Source organism: Larimichthys crocea, chromosome XVI (assembly GCF_000972845.2).
Source record: "Larimichthys crocea isolate SSNF chromosome XVI, L_crocea_2.0, whole genome shotgun sequence".
NCBI lineage: Eukaryota > Metazoa > Chordata > Actinopteri > Sciaenidae > Larimichthys > Larimichthys crocea.
Genome location: NC_040026.1, coordinates 15,590,992 through 15,609,924, shown reverse-complemented (window position 1 = coordinate 15,609,924; position 18,933 = coordinate 15,590,992). Strand labels below are relative to the sequence as shown.

General features: G+C 41.6%; 1 protein-coding gene across 1 annotated transcript in view; it reads right to left on the bottom strand.

Moving 5' to 3' along the window:
* Positions 1-18,933, bottom strand: part of adam12a (ADAM metallopeptidase domain 12a) — a 71,957-nt gene that overhangs the window by 46,695 nt on the left and 6,329 nt on the right. Inside the window, exons 2-3 of the mRNA XM_019278746.2 lie at positions 13,245-13,360; positions 10,889-10,962 (exon numbers count right to left, since the gene is read on the bottom strand). Coding sequence (XP_019134291.2) covers positions 10,889-10,962; positions 13,245-13,360 — 190 coding nt within the window. The remainder of the gene's footprint in view (positions 1-10,888; positions 10,963-13,244; positions 13,361-18,933) is intronic.

The window sequence follows — 18,933 nt, the reverse complement described above, 5'->3', positions numbered from 1 at the left end:
CTGCGGTGAATGCCGACAAAAGATTCTGCTATGTCACGCTTCTTTAAATCAGCTCTCAACGTCATTTCATCCTATTTCTAAAGTTGGTGATTGATTTCCCAATAATGCACTAGTAGCTCATCGATCATCCGCGGTCCATTGATCCCTGGAAGGAATATAGCTCCTGTTGTTCAAGCTGATGCACCCAGCGAGTGGAACATTATTGGCTTTCTTTTAAAAAGATTCTTTATAAACATCACATCTGAGCAGATGGAGCACACAGATGTGGCACGCTCATTTTTACGGCGTGGATGGCCCGTCGAGCATAAAGAAAAGGTGCGCGTGGTTGATTTGCATCCCCATACACAGCATCCATTTATTCGTTGTCATTAGAGTTTTGAACACGATCAATTGTGAGAGCAGGGCCTCATCCCTAAGGCCCTGCAGAACATTTGAACCTGACACAAAAACAAAGAGCACTGAAACAGTTTTAAATATTGACATTTTTTCATATTTCAACCATCCAGTTAACTTTTAAATAGTATTTTGTATGAATTTATATCCCAACACAAAGGTCTGACTGCTGTTTCAAAGCCTGCTCCACACCACTCTGCTGGGGAAATAGTGAATCATTTATTTATTTATTAATTTATTGACTATTGTGAATATACTGAGCCAATCAAGAGACAATTGTAATTGTAGAATGTTTAAGGAATATTTGGGTAATAAGCTTATTTGGTTTCTTGCTGAGACAATAAAGTCGGCCTACTTGCTAAAGGTCATTAATTGACGCATTAAATCTTGTTTGTTTAATAAAATAAAAGTGTGGGGGGATTATTTCTTGTCTAAGGGCAGTGACTCCCTTGAGCTGGTTGCCTGGTAACCTCATCATGCTGGCTTCAGATTCATATTGAGCTAAGAGATATAAGCAGTGTGGATCTTTTCATCTAACTCATCAAGAAAGCAAATCTATTTCCCAAAATGTGAAACCATTCCTCTAACTTCCTCTATGTTGCTAAAACCCCCCAAAGTTGCTGAAAAAACTGACCTTTGTGTCAGCATTAGAGAACTGGATCTACTCCCGGTAAGTAAATATATTCCCTGGTGTTTTTCAAGGACAACCTATTGCTTTTCTCTCAGATCATGTGTCAACAAATACAGTTTCCTGCTTAACCCTCTGTGAATTTACAACCTGCCTGTGACCCCTTCGCTTGGAAACTCCGTTGATGATTTTGACTGTGTCATGCACTCGAACCCTCGATTCCAGGGGGTCCCTGCACCCCGAAGCAGTCCACAGGCTCTTTATCAAACCCTGGCAGCTCCTATTGTTGTTGGCAGCTCACTCCTGTCCCCAGTGCTGGAGGGATTAGGTGAGAGTGAATGAAGAGGAGTACGGGGGCCAACCAAAGGAGACCCCGCTGTGTCCCATACCCCAACAGGGAGTTATTAGAAGTTGCTGATGGCAAGAAAATAAGGAGAGAGAAACATGACAGGGAGGAGAACTGCCTTCACACTTCATCTGACAAAGCAAAAACACCTCCGATCCAGCCATCACATATCCTTCCCCTCAGTCTACTCCCTGTGTGTCCATCTCTCAGCACCGTGGGGCCTCAGATGCATAACCTAAATGACGAGTGGGATGGGAAACCAAAAGCATCTGCTTTCTGCATGACACGGTGACGGGGGAAGACTTCGTGCTCCAGGTCCCTGACTTTCTCTGCACCATTTCCTTTTATCACTAAGCTGAATTTCGTGATGAAAGAAGAAACTCCTACACAGGGCTCCCATTGAGTGGATTTGAAGTTTTAAATGAGTCAAAAGCAGGAACACAAAATGAAAAAAAACGGAGACGTTTATCAGCAGTGATACTGCCTTTTAGGGCAAGAAGGGGAAACTGCTCCAGGAGCTTTTTTTTTGCTGTGCTTGTCAACTGAAGCGGATGCTGTTTTTGCTTTCCATCCAGCATTCATTTTTCACAAGGACACTGCTCTGTGTGAGCATGTGTAGGGCAGCAGAAGGGGAGAAAAAAAACAAAACTTGTCTTAGATCAGCAGAAAGAGAGACAGGCTTCTGTCAGCCCAAATCTGACCGTCTGACTGATGACCACGCGTGGCTTCTTCGCTCAGTCAGTGACCCCACACGCAGGGAGTGCTGGTCATCGGAAGGTCAGTGGAGTGTGAGAACAGAGAGAACAGGATGGAGGACAAGTAAAGCCAGCATTCTCTTCCCGGCTGACTTTAACTCACACTGTAACTCAGGCAAATCTATTTGTCTGTCTGTCAGAGGGAAGATGGAAACCAGGACCGTGAGCCTAGACTGATTATCTTTATGGTCAGCAACCACAGAGGTCAAAAACTTTGGCTGCTTTTGTTTATTCCCTTTGGCACCCCAGAGCCTTGAGAAAATTAGATTTCGCTTGAATTGATGGGGAACATTTGCTTAAATAGGTGAAAGGGAGCGATCGTGAGCCAGAAAAGACAGAAATACAGACCGTCTGGTCTGGTGGAAAGAGCACACAAAAGGAAGATGAAGATAGAGGGTTGGCAAACTCATCCACAAACTAATTTTCGTACTCCAAAACAAAGCCATCATTCTGTCTCGCTCTTCTGCTACTGTTGAAAGTGTAAGCATATGTCTTATATGCATATCTTTACTTTCACACCTGCATTTCAGCAACACATGAGCCCCTGGAGATATATTTCACTTAGCTTAGTGCTTATTTCCCCCATGCATGCGACAACTATGACATTACTGCATTGCATTATTGGAAGACGGGGCAACAGAAGAAGGTTCCCAGTCGTCAGGTTTAGATATTGTTGTCATATACTAACAGAGATAAAGCCACTGCGCACTGAAATTACAGCACTTTGTGGATTTGTCTTTCTAATTTCAAAAGCTACAAAACATTAACATACAAAGCACGAGGAAACACACTAGTGAATTGTTATGTTTGCTCATTCGTCGGTAGCATTAACATTTTTACGATTAGAAATACATATTTTTAAAGGGTGCAAGGGAATACACACCTACATTGCTGTTGTGATGTGGCAGCAAATCAGCATTGTGTATATTAAAAACAAAACTTTATGAGAGTGTTTAAAGTAATTTTAGCACAGGGACACAAAACATAAAAGTTTGTTTGCTGCAGTAATGCCATATAGTGCAATTTAAACAGCACTTATGCAATTATGTTGAACTACAGTTGAGTCAAGAACAGACACGGATAAAACATGAGGTCATGCTCATATTTAAGCATAATAAATTTTTCTAAACACATTCACAGGAAGGATGGAGAACTGAAAATAATATAATAACATTCATATGTGTTTTCATTTTATCAGCTGTCTGGAATATGTATGAAAAATCTTGTAATAAATGTTCTAGCGGGTAAAAACCTTCCTTTATGCTCTATTAAATGTTAGAAAGAAGTTACATAAAGGTCTGAAAATGAAACACATGGCCTAGTCTACCTCCCAAATCCCCTTTGTTCATAACTTTTAATGCAATCTTATCTTGAGAGGCGCCTGTTTTTACATTGGCATTTAGAGGTGAAATAAAAAGGGTTACTTGTTCATCCTTTGAAGTGTTATTTTAAACACCACAGTCTTGCACACCGGGTTCATAACAATGCAAGAAATGGTTCTTAAAAGATGACTCATACAAAGGATGAAAATAAACAGGGGGAGTGCTGTCTGGTTTTTCTTTGCAGTTGTGTCTTCCGTGTCTACTTGTTCTTCAAATCCTGAGCATTAAATCACATCTCTTATGGCAGGTTGGTTGCAGCCTAATGGTTAAAGAGGTGAGTTTAAGCTGTCATCCAAGTTGCCTATGTGATAGTTTAGGATTGATTTGATGGATAACAGAAACAGAAATATCATAAAATGCATCCACTCGTTATCAACTATGTAGTTTTGATTTTTAAATCTTTGTACATTAAGCCTTGATAACAATCTCTATCACTAAAAAGGAGGTTATCTTGATCTGCAGGAGCCTCCATAAGCTCTTCAGTGAAGGTAAGCAGTGAGTGATGGCTCGTACCCCAGAGAGAAACTAATGCTGACAGTAGGTTTGAGTTGGCTGTGTACTTTGTGGTAAAGGGGAGGAATAGATCTACCAGCTGCTGCCCGGAGACCCATGTGGTCCGTCTGGAAAAAAGCTCAGAGTGGAGAGGGGAAGACCCCTATCACTGCACAAAATAACTTTTTTTTTTAACATGCCATTGAGTTTAAAACTCAGTTTTTATTTTCTCCAGTTTTATACTTTAAGTACCTATCCATTTAAAAATATGTTTTTCCTATTGTGACTCTCAAAAGAGAGAGAAAGTTGCTCTGCGCTCACCTTAAATCTGATTCTGATCTGGATTTTGTGACATCATAACCTGCTTGGAAGCCATTCATGGTCCAGGTTTGAACTTACACAAGAGTGGTGTTAAAACTTCTCCAGTGCTCATCCTTGAATCAAAACTCAAAATGTTGTTCATCCAAAGCTATCCTCCTTCTGTCAATCATACATACAGTACATGATGCAACAAAACATCCTTTCATTGGTCAGTAAGAGTCTAAATGCTGACTGTAGATGGAAGAGAGTATGGATGTGGGAAATAGGGGGTGCTTTTATATGTTGTTTATCCTATAACAACTGGATTTTCAACCCTGATTAAGGCAAGACAGGTTGGATCTATCATATGTGATTCTCTATGTATCTCTGTTAACAGCAACCAGTGACACTTGTCTCATTTGAAAGGCTACATCTCTGATTAAATGAGCTTTGGTAGATCAGTAGTTTTCATGCATCAGTTCAGTGTTCGTGTCAGTGCTGTTGCTGCTTTGTCATACGGTATTGTTGGTGTTCATGTTCGCTGTCTGCTTGTGAAAGCTAGAGCGAGAGAGAGAGAGAGATTGAAAGCTTCTAGACCATTAAAAAACACATTTATACAGACACGCACTAAGGACGCCACGCATGTGCCTCTCACTCTTCTTCATCCTGAAATAAGGGACAAGCCGTTCCAAGAGCTTTCCAGTGTTACTGGGTGCCTCCTGATTAATTAGGAAGACAGAGTTGTGAATCCACCTTATTAATTACTGCTCTAAGCTTGAAAATAATTGGTTGCTTCTGAGAAGGTAATTCAAAAGAGGGAAGCTCCTTCCAAAAAAAAAAAAGAAAAGAAAAATTCCCTTTTGAAGGAAGTAGTTAAAAGGTGCAGGCTCTAGACAGAGATGAGCCCATTTCCATGGCTTGTCTTTGAAACTAATGAATCACAGTATATCATGGCCTTGCAGCCGCGAGGGTAACAAGAGAGGTACAAAGGCTAGAGTTAACCTCAGTGCATCCGTCTCTTGGAAATAAGCTCTGGTGGCTCTGAATTTTAGAGCATGGTATATGTGTATGTGTATGTGTATGTTTGGGTTTTGCTGATGAAAGAAAGTTTACGTGCATGTTTGCAGAAAAGCGAGAATAAATGAGAAATTAGAACAAGCATGAAGAATATTCAGGTTTTGTCTGTGTTCATGCATGGGAAGAACTGGACTGCATGTGCCCTCTCCATTGTAATGTACAGCACATATCTGCCGATGACTCATTCACCCATGATCTAACTCTCCATGCGTCTCCATTTCTCTGGGAATGCTTGGCTAATAGGTCAGATGACAAGCCGATAATGCGCTGACAGGGGATATAGATGTGACCAGTTGGCTTCAGATAAAATCATCAGGTGCAAAGCTCTGATTAGATGTAATCTCCACTGTGAGTACAGGAGCACAGCAGGAAGAGCACATACAGTATCTCGAGCTTTAACGCCTCAGTGGATGGAGATTTCAAACCACCAGTTTTATCTTCATCTCCTCCCTCTTCTTTAAAAAAAAAACGTTGAACTTCTTCTTCTCGTCCACCCTCCTTTCTCATATCGTGTCTTCTTTATCCACCCATTCTTACTCCAGCTCTGAACAATGAGGGGATGCGAGGAACGCTGTGCTGGCGCGTAACTATGGGATTAAAGTATTTAACAGGAGGAAGGTTTTATTTTTACCCGGTTCATCATTAGAGAATTGAAGAGTAGTGTTGCTGAAGAATAATGGTAATTACTGGCTTTCAATAACGTGGTTAAATCACATTCACGATTCATGAAAAGTTTCAAACTAAGATTTGAAAGTCTATAATGCTTTGTACTTTTTTATTGTCGGCATGTTTTAGAACTTAAAACGTTGGAAAATGCTGGTATTTCTGTATTAATGTAAGAAGTATACAGCCTTGGGGTCAACGATTCGTGTTTGCCCTAATTAATACTAATTAAGTAAAATATTGCCAACTAACAATAATTCTATTGCTTAATTCTATCAATAAATACAAAATTTCACCTTTAAGAATTAAGTGTAAAATCAAGAAATAAACATGTTTTCATCTTGTTATTTTGATTTAATGACTCGGTGAAGGATTTGATACACACTTTGTCTCACTCCTAGTTTGACGTCAAGAGGAAGGATCTGATACACATGGGTGTCGTTGGGTTTGACGTTCCTTAAACAATCTGTGTGTGGTTCAGCAGCCGAGCACAATAACTCTACAAAGGAGGTCAGAAAGATGTCTTTTTTTTTTTATTTTCCAGAAAGGTTTAGATATTTATGCTACGCCTTTAGCCCTCTGTTTGTTCAGTTCCCCCAGAGAGGCTGCTTCCTGTCTATGTTTTCAGTGACACTCGAGGATGTCTTCATTGAGGGGAAGAACAGGTCACTGGCCAGCAGCAATCCAGTCTGAGATATGGAGGCAAATAACGTCTAGGACAAACTAGGACTAGGACTAGGACAAATTGCGTCTGGATTCTGTCCAGGTTGAGTTATATTGTTCTTCCAAACACAGGAGAGATAGAAGAAGTTTGCAGCCAGTCCTTTCACTCAGGAAACACATCCTCTGCCTGCCCTCTTCCCAGGGAAAAGACCAGATTAAAGTGTGTGTATGCACATCTGTGTGTTCTCCTTTGTATCTGTTTGTCTCACGGCACAAAGACTCCAAAAGATGGATAGCCAAGCCTCCAGACCCCTTATGCTTAAGGCCAAACAACATGACGAGCATGGAGAAACCCCAAGTGCAGGCAACCAAGAACATCCTCCACCCAGCTGATGAGCCCCAAGCCTCCTTTCAGTGATTCTGCAGTCCATTAGAAAGAGGAATAGGAATGGAGAGCATGCTGCCTGCTCAGCTTGGGACTCATCTTGATATGCCTGGAGGCCTCAAATTCAAAGCTACAAAGCAGCAAGAGTTGCGAGAAACAGCTTGGCCAATTGTGGTTCCTTACTCAGTGGTCAAAGCTCAACAACCGTCCTCACTGATCTAGATGTGCACACCAGTGAACAGTGCACAAGAAGCTGAATAAATTACTGCCTCCACTTATGTAAAAAGAAAGGAATATACATATATGAAATGGAAAATGACAGCTATATATATATATACATATATATAGGACTTTTCTACCTGAGGAGAACAAAGGGCTTTACAAAGTCTCCCATTCACCCACGCACACCCACACTGGGCAGGTCATTGTGAGAAAAAAAATGTAATAGAGGAATAAAGCTGTTATTTCACAAAGCAAAGGCCATGCTAAGCTTCTCTACTAACTAAATTGATCCAAGAAAATAAGATGCCACCAGGAATCAGACTCAGATGACAGTGATCAGGCTTATCTCATGAGCATTCTCTTTGCAACAAATGCAGCAACACGTTGCTACGTCATTTGCAAACAGACAATTTGAGGTTTTTCCAGTCAGGGAATTTTTGAAATGTGCAAATCTAGAAGAACATGAGCACATGGATAGTTAGTTTGAGGTTTGATATTTACGTACTGGATGCCCATTAAACAAATAAATTTATGCTCATAGAAAGTTTAATTTTCATCAATTGGACTTGCATTTTATCATCAGCACCATCATGTTTATAGTATCATCATTCTGCTAATTAATGTCCTGGGTGAAAAAGTGAACTTACTGTGCCTATATGGATATTTTAATAGCCACCTGTGGTTCAATCAGTTCTACATGCCACCTTTTTATGGTTTGGTCATTTAGAACTGCCTTCATTTTGATCTCATCTGTAATTCAACACCTCCTGGCACTTAAAATGTAAGATCTGACATTGGAAAACAGGAATCAAAGTATTTATTAATTAAATGTTGTAAGATCAACGTGCGCTTTGCTGGTTTTCCAGCATAAATGCTTCTCCAACCAGAGAGAACTGGAGTAGCTAATGATCAAAAACATTTCTGAAGAAAATACTGGTATAGTGTCTAGAATACATGCTCTTTTCTTGTGGGTATTTTCTTGACTATTTCCCCAAGAGACCCCGAGTGATGATAACGATAATGAATACCTTGTTTGTGTTTGAGTGTTCATGAGTATATGTGTAGATGCCTCTCTTTATGCACACAAAAATATAATCTTTTTATGTTGACACTCCAACTGAAAGCAGCTAGAGTACAGGCCAGAACCAATTCTTATTTGCGGCTTTTGAATTTGAAGACACAGCAATATAAGAGCACACAAAATAGCAGCCTCTCCACATAGAGAGGGGCTTGATCTATCAGGGGGCCATCTTTTGAACCATAATATGGAGCACCAGTTCGCACGGTTGACATGTTGCTCCCTTTCCATCCTGACAACAGGCTGCTTTTCAAAGCGTGTCCGAGGATGTTGCGGGGAATATCTCAGACGCCTATGTCTCCTGCTTCGTTCCAAGAAGCAGACACACAAGGAAGAATGTTCCATATTGGCTAGCAAACACACTAGTTTTGTGCTGTCAACGATAACTTTCATCATGTTGCAGGCTTTCCAAATGTCATCGGTGACACTGACACTACACAGCTCACCAGCAGAGTGAGAAACAGGGGTCCAAAGCAGCATACATCTTCTCAGATATTAATTCAAAATACTGTTGTTTTCGGCCTTTTTAATACATAAGTTAAATAAAGATGACTTCTTCCTCCCTATAAAACAGAGACAAATGAGAAAATGTGATAATTTCAAGCAGTTTGTGATCCCTTAGTTTGTTCCTTAACGACCTCTGCTATTCTCTATTACACTCCAGGGTTGATGCAAGTTCACACTCTGAGCATGTTTGCCTCTCGATACAACAGAAACGATCTGGTTCAGCTGTGTGGCACACCTCATTCATGCTGCCAGCGATATTTATTAACAAAGACCTGAGAAAACAGAAATAAATCCGGGGGTTTAATTCAAATCATTTCATTCTGGACCACATTTATTTCTCCTCTACCGATGCCGGCTGTGTTTGAACAACTGGATTTCATCAGCGGCAAACAGCCAGTCTGCCAGCAAACCTCAGACGAGAACCCCTCACTTAATGTCAGCACAGCAGGTTCAGTTTTGGCTCTGCTGCGCTGATCCGCAGTGCAAACTCACTCGACGGCGCACATCCTCCTCAAATCCACGTTCTGTTTGTGATCCGTCTTGTCAAACACGCAGTAGTGGCTTCTATTTTGATTTTTCGAGGTAGTTTTGACTGATCGCAGAAGAGTCCGAGATGATGAAAATTCAACCCTTGCCAGTAATTAAACCCTGTTCTCCAGACTTGCAGCAAGTGTTGAGAGTAAATTCTGACAGATCGGTATTTGGACTGCATGAAGGTTTGTTTGAGCAAAGTCTTTCCATCATGCTCAAGCTTATTAGAAAGATTTAGATTGCACCTCTCCATAGTCTCTGTTTGTTCCTCTTGGCCAGGGGTTTGAGCTCAACTGTGGATTTTACATTTAATGCTATGGGACAATGATGACAGCTATGTTGGATGAGGATCACGCGGGCCATGCATGGGAACACGGGTTGTTTTTCCACTGCAGCTGATCACAGGGGAAAAGCTTAGTTCCCATTTTGAAATGAAATGTTTTTACTGTAAGGGAACGTAATTCTTTGCTATAAATGAGGCTAGTGAAAATTTGACAATCTGCAAGTCAGCTTTGCACAATCCCCACCTGTGCAAAGCAGGAATGTTATTCGACACAAAGACGCGAGTGCGATTTCCCATCAAAATATTTTCAGAGTAGGTAAGCCATAAAATTGTGGTCGCTGGTGTTGAAAGCTTTGTCCCACCGTCTGCAGGTGGAATTTACATATATTAAGTCTGGAAAACAAGTGAGATTCATGGCTGACTGACATAAAAAAACGTCCGCTCTGTCTCCCTCTGTGCTCTCCTCTCCGTTTTTTCTCTCTATCACGGCAGACAGCTCCGCTTGTTCCTGGTTGCTCATGTGTGGCAGCAGAGCTGGATAGAAAACATATTGCTCCATCAATCACGTCCCATTCTTTCTCAGCAACACACTCGACACGGAGGTTGTCTGAGACTGAGGCCACATTCAGGCAGCCCTTGTGTAAAAATGCAAAGATGACAAATATTCTTCTGAACAGATCCAGAGCTACGTCAAACTGCACCTATTCTGATATCCTGATCACTTTCAAATGATGTTCCCCCGCCTCCCTGCTAGTCCCTTGGCTGACACTGTGTTGACAGTATCTTAATATACAGAGCGAAGAGTGTGTTCTGTGTTCAAACAAAGCCGCCTTCTCCCCTGTGTTATGCCAATAGATCAAATGAAAAAAATACAGGGAGAAGAAGGAGGAAGATGTCGGTTTTCATCAATGTCTGGCTGATGTATTCAGGCATTTCTGTCTTTCAAGTCTTTGTTTCAGCATACAAGAAGACCAAAGCTCGGAGAGCACTGCGATGCCCGCGCTAGCAGCAATAAAAGAGAAAACACTTCCTCCTTTCCCTTCCCTGGCTGTTATGTGTGACACACAACTTGGCTTCAGCCCCAGCTGTAGCCCCTGGGCAGTGCATATGTCCCCCATTTGTACTCCAGAAAAACACTCAGTTCCGAGCTAGGGCCAAGTATGAACGGAGGGGGAAGACTTACTCGTTTTTCTCCAGAGCCAAGAGCAGCTGTTCACCTTCCGCTTCAATCAGGAGCTTCAGCGATGCAGGATGACTCTGATGAGACAACAGACAGAAGAGGGGATGAGAAAGATTAGTCCTGGAGTCAGGCAGAATGCGTTTTGATTGAGGTGACTTTGATTGCTGCTCATGTGCTGCAGCATTAGTTTGCTTGGTTTAAATGTAAGAAAATGAATGAAATGTGTGTCTGTGTGTGGCTATAAATTAAAAAAAGTTACAATCCTGATGAAACTGTGACTAAGCCACCCAGCGCTGGTGAGAAAACATGCAGGACGACTGCTTTCAATTGATGAGTAGTCGGAAAAACCTCGTGAAGCGACGTTGTATCTTACAACAAGAGCTGAGAGGATTAGCTTTATGTTTCTATTCCTTTTGACATTAATCCTGCGGAAAGCCACAAGTCTTCGCGCCCCTGAGTTACAACACTGAGAGGCACCATGTGTCTCTGTTAGAGTCAGATGAAGTGGCACAGAGTCATCCATCACTTCTTGTCAACCGCGCTGTGCAACAAACGCCTCTACACACACACACACACACACACACACATTCATCCACGTGTCAACACCTAACCTCTCTCTTCCTGCGTGTTGCTCTCTCACATTTGCCATATCGCCGGGCAACCACACACACACACACACACACACACACACAAACACAAACACATTTCACGCATGTAGTTCAATCTGGGTCAACTGTGGAAAGCAGCGCTGCTCTGGGTTAAGTCATCCATCACCCCCCCCTCATGAAGAAGAATGTCTAGTGGATCATAAGAGGATATGGAAGCAGAACACTTAAGGCAGTATCATTGCACAAGACATGTGGGACTAAACCTCCTGGTATTTTCTTTTCAGACAGATTTCTATATACATGACAACTGGCATTTATAACTTCAGGGAAAAGTATATAGTACACTGTTTGTTTGGGCTTGTTATTGTAGGAAATATATATTCAAATTAGCACCGTCATTGTGAGTGTAATATGATCTGTGGTTTTGTTTTGTTTTGAGGGTAATAACATCCTTAAGAAACCTTGTGGCACCTTGCCTGCTCGGTTAAGACAGAACAAACGAATTCACAAATGAATTGACTCAATAACACATCCTGCGAACAGAAGCTGTGTTTTTAAGTCTGCCTGGCAGCCATGCATTTTGTTTTTTGCAAAGTCTGCGATTATAACACCAAGCAAAAAAAAAAAAACAGCCCATATTTCAAACATTTCATTAAATCACCAGTGGGATTTGTAGTGTTTTCTTCCTTTCTAAGATGCAGATATTGTACAGCTGTCTGATCCGACACCCTTTAACTTGGCTGACTCTTGGTTCTGACATTTGAGCCGGATTCATTTAATTAATGCACCAGGCAGTTTAATTTTTGCTTCGATTTGCATTTAATTAAATGATTACCAAACTAAAATGGAATATGAGAACAACTGTCCAAGGCTGGAGTTATCCTGAAAAATGATTAAGTTATCTGATTATAAACTCCTTAACATAAATTCAGAATCTACAGGCTTTTTGCATTTTACACACAGTTGATTTGGACCAACTGATTAGATATAGTTCAGTTCTAAATTGAAGATGCGGTGTCATCCTTGAGAATTTCATTAAGATTTAGAAGTTCTGGGTTTAAATGTTTGTGCAGCAGGTTTAAGAGAAATTGATTGATTGAAGTGAATATAAAAGATTAAAATGTTTTCTTTATTTTCTTTATTATCAAGCTCACTGCCAGCCCCTATAGGCTGCCCACATAACAACTAACCAAAAGGCGTAATCAGAATTTTACTCTTTTGCACGTTCTGGCTAAACTTTTGCTGCAACCCAATGTTACATCACCAAGCATGGCAATGCAGTAGCCAGATTACTTTGTAACGTGAATGCTGTATTTCTCAGATTTGTTACAAAATCCTGTCTGAGAGTATCGCAAACCTCTGTGCACTGTTTTAAACCGGTGTGTCACCGGTACCTGAACATGCCCCCATACGGTATACCAATGTAGCTCCCTGTGACTGTGAGTTTGAACCCGCATTGAGAGCCATTTATTTTATGCCTGATGCTATAGTAATGGCCAGAGTGTTATTAAAATCAGATGGTTTATCCCCCCGGGAACATGAATGTGTTTAACAAACACCACAACAATCCGTCTGCTGGATTATGAAATACAATGGGGTGTGTGCAAAGTTTTGGTCACAAAAAAGAAACCATGAATATCCAAATTTCATGACTCAGTAATGTCGAGATATCTGGAGCAGTTGGAAAAACAGATGTGTAAAAGAACAAGCAGAGCAAAGAAAATTTTATTCAATTTACTACAATTGTTCACCTGAGATTTGAGCTGACTGATTGGTTTCCAGTCTTGTCCAACAAGCTGAAGAGGTACGGTAATCCCATAATGTTTCTGCTTTGCGGTTGGTCTGTGTTGAACAGTCAAACGATTCCCTGTAAGAGAAAATATAAATACCATGTGAGAATACACAGAAAACTTCAAAGTGTTCACCCCCCTCCTCTCTTTACTCCAAATTCTCTCTGCATCTGTAAGACTAGATCATGTCCATCTTTGTGAACACAAACAATGGGAACATTATCCAAACTGATTTCCTACAAACAATACTGATAATGAATTCCTCCCCGAGTCTGGTGTTCATTAACAACATCAGGACACAACCTGACAGTACAGCTGCCTTGTAATATAAAGTGTCACTTTAACAAAATCACAGTATTTGTGTTTGATGGCTTTTCTGTATCACAGCACACAAATAATGCTCTCTGAATAGTTTTATTTTTTCATGACTAACAATTATCCACGCTGACTAAATGCCATCTCTAATACATCCTCGCCCTCCCTGAACATATGTTCACCTCCTTTTTATAGACTGTCAGTAGAACGGAGCCTGTCTCCTCTGCTATTAAGACATGAATTCAACGGCACTAATCAGCACCCTCAGACATCAAGCAATGGCAACGGTTAGGTTGTGGCGAAACCGTAACCACCCCCTCTGCCACTCAAGCTGCAGAAATCTCCATAGCTCTTCAGGAACGGGAGACTTTTAAGCAAAGGGGAGGTCGCTGCTGCTGTTGTGATAACTCCTAACACGGGGATAGTGTCCAGGATGCGGTGCAGGGATTAGACGTAGCTTTGGGGCATTGTTCCCAGCATGCTTTTATCTCCTCTCTCTCTCTGTTCTGACAGGGTGTTAACCGAGCTTCCGAATGGCTACCATGGCTCCGAGCTCTGCTGTGTTGCCAGCCATTTTCAAAATATATCCATCCCCAAATCCAATACTGACGTCCCCCAAGCGTGCCGGAAGGAGATGAAGTGGCAGAAAAACTGCCACCAGCACGAGTAAACCTACCAGTTAGAACTGAGACAGAAGCTGCAATCGCTGTAAATAGTACATCATGAGCACACAGAGAGTCAGAATGTAATAGTGAGCCACTGGAGGACATTGCTAACACTGTTCGGGCAGTAATCAGCTCCCTGCAGCGGGGAAGCTGTTTCGGAGCTTGGGTCTCTTACTAAAACAGCGGGGGTTGTTAGAACCATTTGTTTCAGCACAAGAAAATAAATCAAATGTTTGCTTGTTGTTTTCTTCCACTGATGCTCAGTTGAGCGTTTCCAAACAGCAGGGAAACAGATTTATGCTCAGGATGATGTCAGTGGACTCGTGAGAAGTTCTGCGTGTGGTCGGAGCATACTTAGCATATGTATGCTTTGAAAGTTTCTTACATTTTAATTTTGAATCCCATTTCAAACACAAAACACACTCAAGGGGAAACGCTCATCACAGTTTTATTATTATTACCAGCAGACTCAAGGCTCTTCCTTTGAGCTTCACATCCTTTCTGTCTCTCTACATGTGACTCACCCAGCTAAATTGCTGAGTCTGCTTATTATCCAGCATTAATAACCCAGGTCAGGAGGAGTGCTCCCCAGCTGAGCTTTGTTCTGGTTCTCCTCTGAGGAAACCACCACTCTGGAGTTCATCACAGAGCCTCTACAGCTGATAGCGGGAAGACAGAGGTGACCAGCTCAGCAGTCCTCATCCAACTCCAGGCTGATGATGAGAAGCAGGCCCCGGCAAGGACAGGACGGCATCTCACACACACACACACACACATAACAGCGGAAGAAGCATCCGACCCTCATTAGTCCTAGAAAACCACACACCGTCTGTGGGAGGTGGGCATGCTGAGTAAGAGAATGCATGACAACCTCGGTGAAAAGTACAGATGGGTAAACACAACAGATGAGAGGGGAAAAAAACAGTTTTGACAGAGAAAGGTCAAGTCCACATTTGCGGTTGGCCGATTTATAAGGCTAACACACACCCGCAGATGGAGCAGCCGTCGCCTTTTCTGTGGCATGCTCCGCATCGACTTTGAAGATGAGGTTCACAACCATACAGCATTTGGTTCCCTGACTTCAAAGTCCACAAATGAATAACCATTTTGTTAATGTGGTGCGCTATGAGGTTTAATTCCCGCTTATAAATGGCATTATATTAGTGGAAATAGTCTGCAGGGCCATTTTTTCCCCCCACATGCTTTGGACAGACATTTGGTAAAGTTGGAGCGTGGCGTGGCTGTGGTGTGCAAGAGTGTGTAAGTGGCTTTTGTTAGCTAGAATGTTATAAGAGCCACCAGAAGCATTAAGGGAGCGGTAAAAGTGGCACCAGAACCCAAAGCCTTATTTATATGTTCAATAAAGGGGAGTGTAAACAGAGGTCTTAATAAAGTAGAGTTCTGGCCATGATCAGCTCCCTTTATACTCCAGAGTACACAAGGAGAGTTTGTGCCGGTTATATTGCCTCAATAAAGTCAGTGCTAGGTTGGAGGATTGTATGTCTGCGTGCGTTGAAATGTGACTGTGGGTGTGTTTGTTCGCGTGTGGGTGACTGAAATGTGATACAGACCTATGACTGGATAAAGTAATAAATTTGACTCCCTAGCAGCGTTGTTAAGAAGAAATAACAAAATCTATTATGTACTCTGTATGTACAGCCATTCTTTTGTTGTTTTACACACTGTAATACATGATTGGTTGGTTGTAGCTTAACAGGCGCTTGGCATATTTATACTAAGCATGGATTAAGTGAATTCCAGGTCAAAAGGTCTTTAGGCATCTTAAGTGGGCTCAATTTGATTGAATGTTTTTTTTTTTTTACAGACATCTGGGTCAGAGGTTCCCAACCTGGGGATTGGGATCTCCCAAAGGGTCGGTAGATAATCACGAGATGATGAACAAGAAGGGAAAAATATTTTTTAAAGACATAAAGATACAAAATGATCAAGTCAGTCACAAGAAAAATGAAGTTTAGGAGAACATTAAAAACTTGTATGTAAAATGTAGGGTCCTGACCCCCAGGTTGGGATTTTGTAGCCTACACTCATAGGAAGAACTGATTTGGCGATAACTGAGTCAAAAGATTCCTAGGTTAGTTGAAAAATTAAAGATTTTTAAAAGATCTGAGTAAGATGTAAGATGCAAGAACACAATACAGAGACAGGAAAAGCAGGTGAGAGAGCCTAATTTGGCCTGTTTTAACCTTAAATCAGTATTTGCTAGGACAGTTTACAATTCCTGGTGGTATTTCACAGTGAATCATTTCCATGGTTTCAACATTACCTCTAACTTAATGCATTCTCCACAGCCTAAGAGTTGCGGGTCCCAGGGAACAGATGACCTTCCTCAATTCCTTGCAGATCTCAAGACACACTTTCACAACGCCCTTCTCTTTCCCTCCCTCACTCTGTTCCACAAAAACAAACCAACAACTGTTCGGCTTTATTAAACCCCAGAGCCTGCTTTCTTGCAACCAACCCGCAACTCACTCCTTGACAGGCAACCATGAAATAATGTATTCATAACAATCTTTGCTTTTCCAAACCTAATGGCATGCTGTTCTTTTCATCTGCACACTTGATGAGGCCATGCCCCCCCACCCCCCACATGTGCACAGATCCTCAGTGAGATGGGAGACACAGGGTAACACATCACGTGGACACATCAATAAAGAGCACTCCTAATCACAATCACCCTCGCCTGATGGCTGGCACAAGAAAAGCACACAAGGACACACTCCAAAGTCACTTTGACAGTAAGTCTCCGCAATCTTGTAACACTGAAAATGAAAAACAACGCCTTTGGCAGCTTGAATGACACTCTTTGACATGCAAAATCCCTTGAATGATACAAAAACAAGTGCTGAGGATACATACTTGAGATGATTCCAGCATTGTTTGACACGGGTGGACAGTGTTTAGTTACACATACCTCTAAAAGGAATTGGGTTTGAAATAAGAGCATGTGGAATTAATTAGGGCAGAGTGATGAGTTAAATTTGGCCTGTTTCGAGCAGAACTATGACACAAAAATTCCTGGTTCCATATGCATGTGTGTTCTTGATAAAGCAAATCTAATAAAAGGTCACTTTTACTGCATCAAGAGCATATAGCCGCAGCCATTTTTACCCGAATTTAGTGGATGTCTTTAATCAAAGCACTGACTGGACTGGGGACATGATCCAGAAAAGTTTCTGAGCCAAAAGTTGGTTCTGAGATCAGCCCACGGGGGAAAACCTGGTTAATGTTTATGGCTGTTGTTCATTTAATAATGGGTGATTGACAGGCATATCATAAATTCAATTTATCCCCAATCAGAGAGGGCAAATTATGCTAATTCAAACAGAATGGTGATTGGGAATAGAATGATGAATGATACACTAGGAGGAAGAACCATCAAGAAGACAAAAGCAATGAACTCTTGCTCTTGCTCTGCTTTTCCTTATCTATTTCTCTCCTTCATCATCTTCTATAGGCCTGTGACTAATGAATATTTTCCTTATTGACCGTCCTATCGATTCTTTTTTTGTGTTATCGAAGGATAAAGGGATCTATAAAATGTCAGAAAGAGTGAATAATGTCCATCTCAAGTTCCAAGAGCCCAAGACGTCTTTAAATTGCTTGCTCGCTCAATGGTCCAAAAACCAAACATTCCATCTCGAATTTATTTGTGCAGAAACAATTAGACAAGTAATTTATTAGTGGATTCACAGAGGATCAATCATCAACATAAACATAAGGAAAGTGGCAAAAATGTGCTGTGTTTTAAGTAGAACTGTAAAAAAAAACATCGTATCTTGGGACTATTAATTGCACAAAACAAGCAATTCAGGGTGTCACCTTGGGCTCTTGTGATGAGCATGTATTACTATTTCGTGACATTTAATAGACCTAAAAACGCAGAGATGAATCACTGATGAAATATCAGACAGATCATAACAGAGAAAAGCAGCATATTTGGGAAGCAGGACCTCGCTCCATGTAATTTGTTCCTCGAGCCACAGTGCAGGGTTCATAGGGATTACAGAGCAAAGGTGAAAAGTGCTTGGTAATCTTGGCTTCTTTCCACAGTAAACATCTGACCCATTTGGGGGCCACTATGTCAACACCCTGGGGGGTTGCACTAGGAAACCTGAAGGTGACATCATGGTTATATGAATCCGCTCAAACTGGAAAGAAGGTCTCCCTAAATCAGATCTAATAAGGTAGCAGGGTGTCAAAATTTACAGCAGCAAGAGTTGTTAATGGTTGGATTTATTGGCCTTTTTCAGAGCATAAATAGGGTCATAATCAAGCCGTTTAACACTGGGCTCCCTCTTCTGGTAAATAGCTCTTTTGTTTTTCTGTCTCTGTCTTTTTTACCCCCAGCTTATATACTGAACTCATTTACTGTCACACTAGCCTGATGTCAGCACATAATTACTCTATGGGAAATAGATGGTCCTGCAGCAGAATTTCCCGTTGGCTCAGCAGGAGGCTAATGTTGTCCGAGAAGCCGTGCCGTTACGCCCCTGGCGGGTGACACCGTTACGCCTCCCCGACTGCGAAAGCGGTGCTCGGTGCCTGGCATGGAGCCCGTGTGCCTTAGCAACAAAGGTCAGAGTCGGCAAGCTTCTGGAGCAGAGCTGGCTGAAAGCTTGTTAATATGATTCTGATGATGGATTTCATTT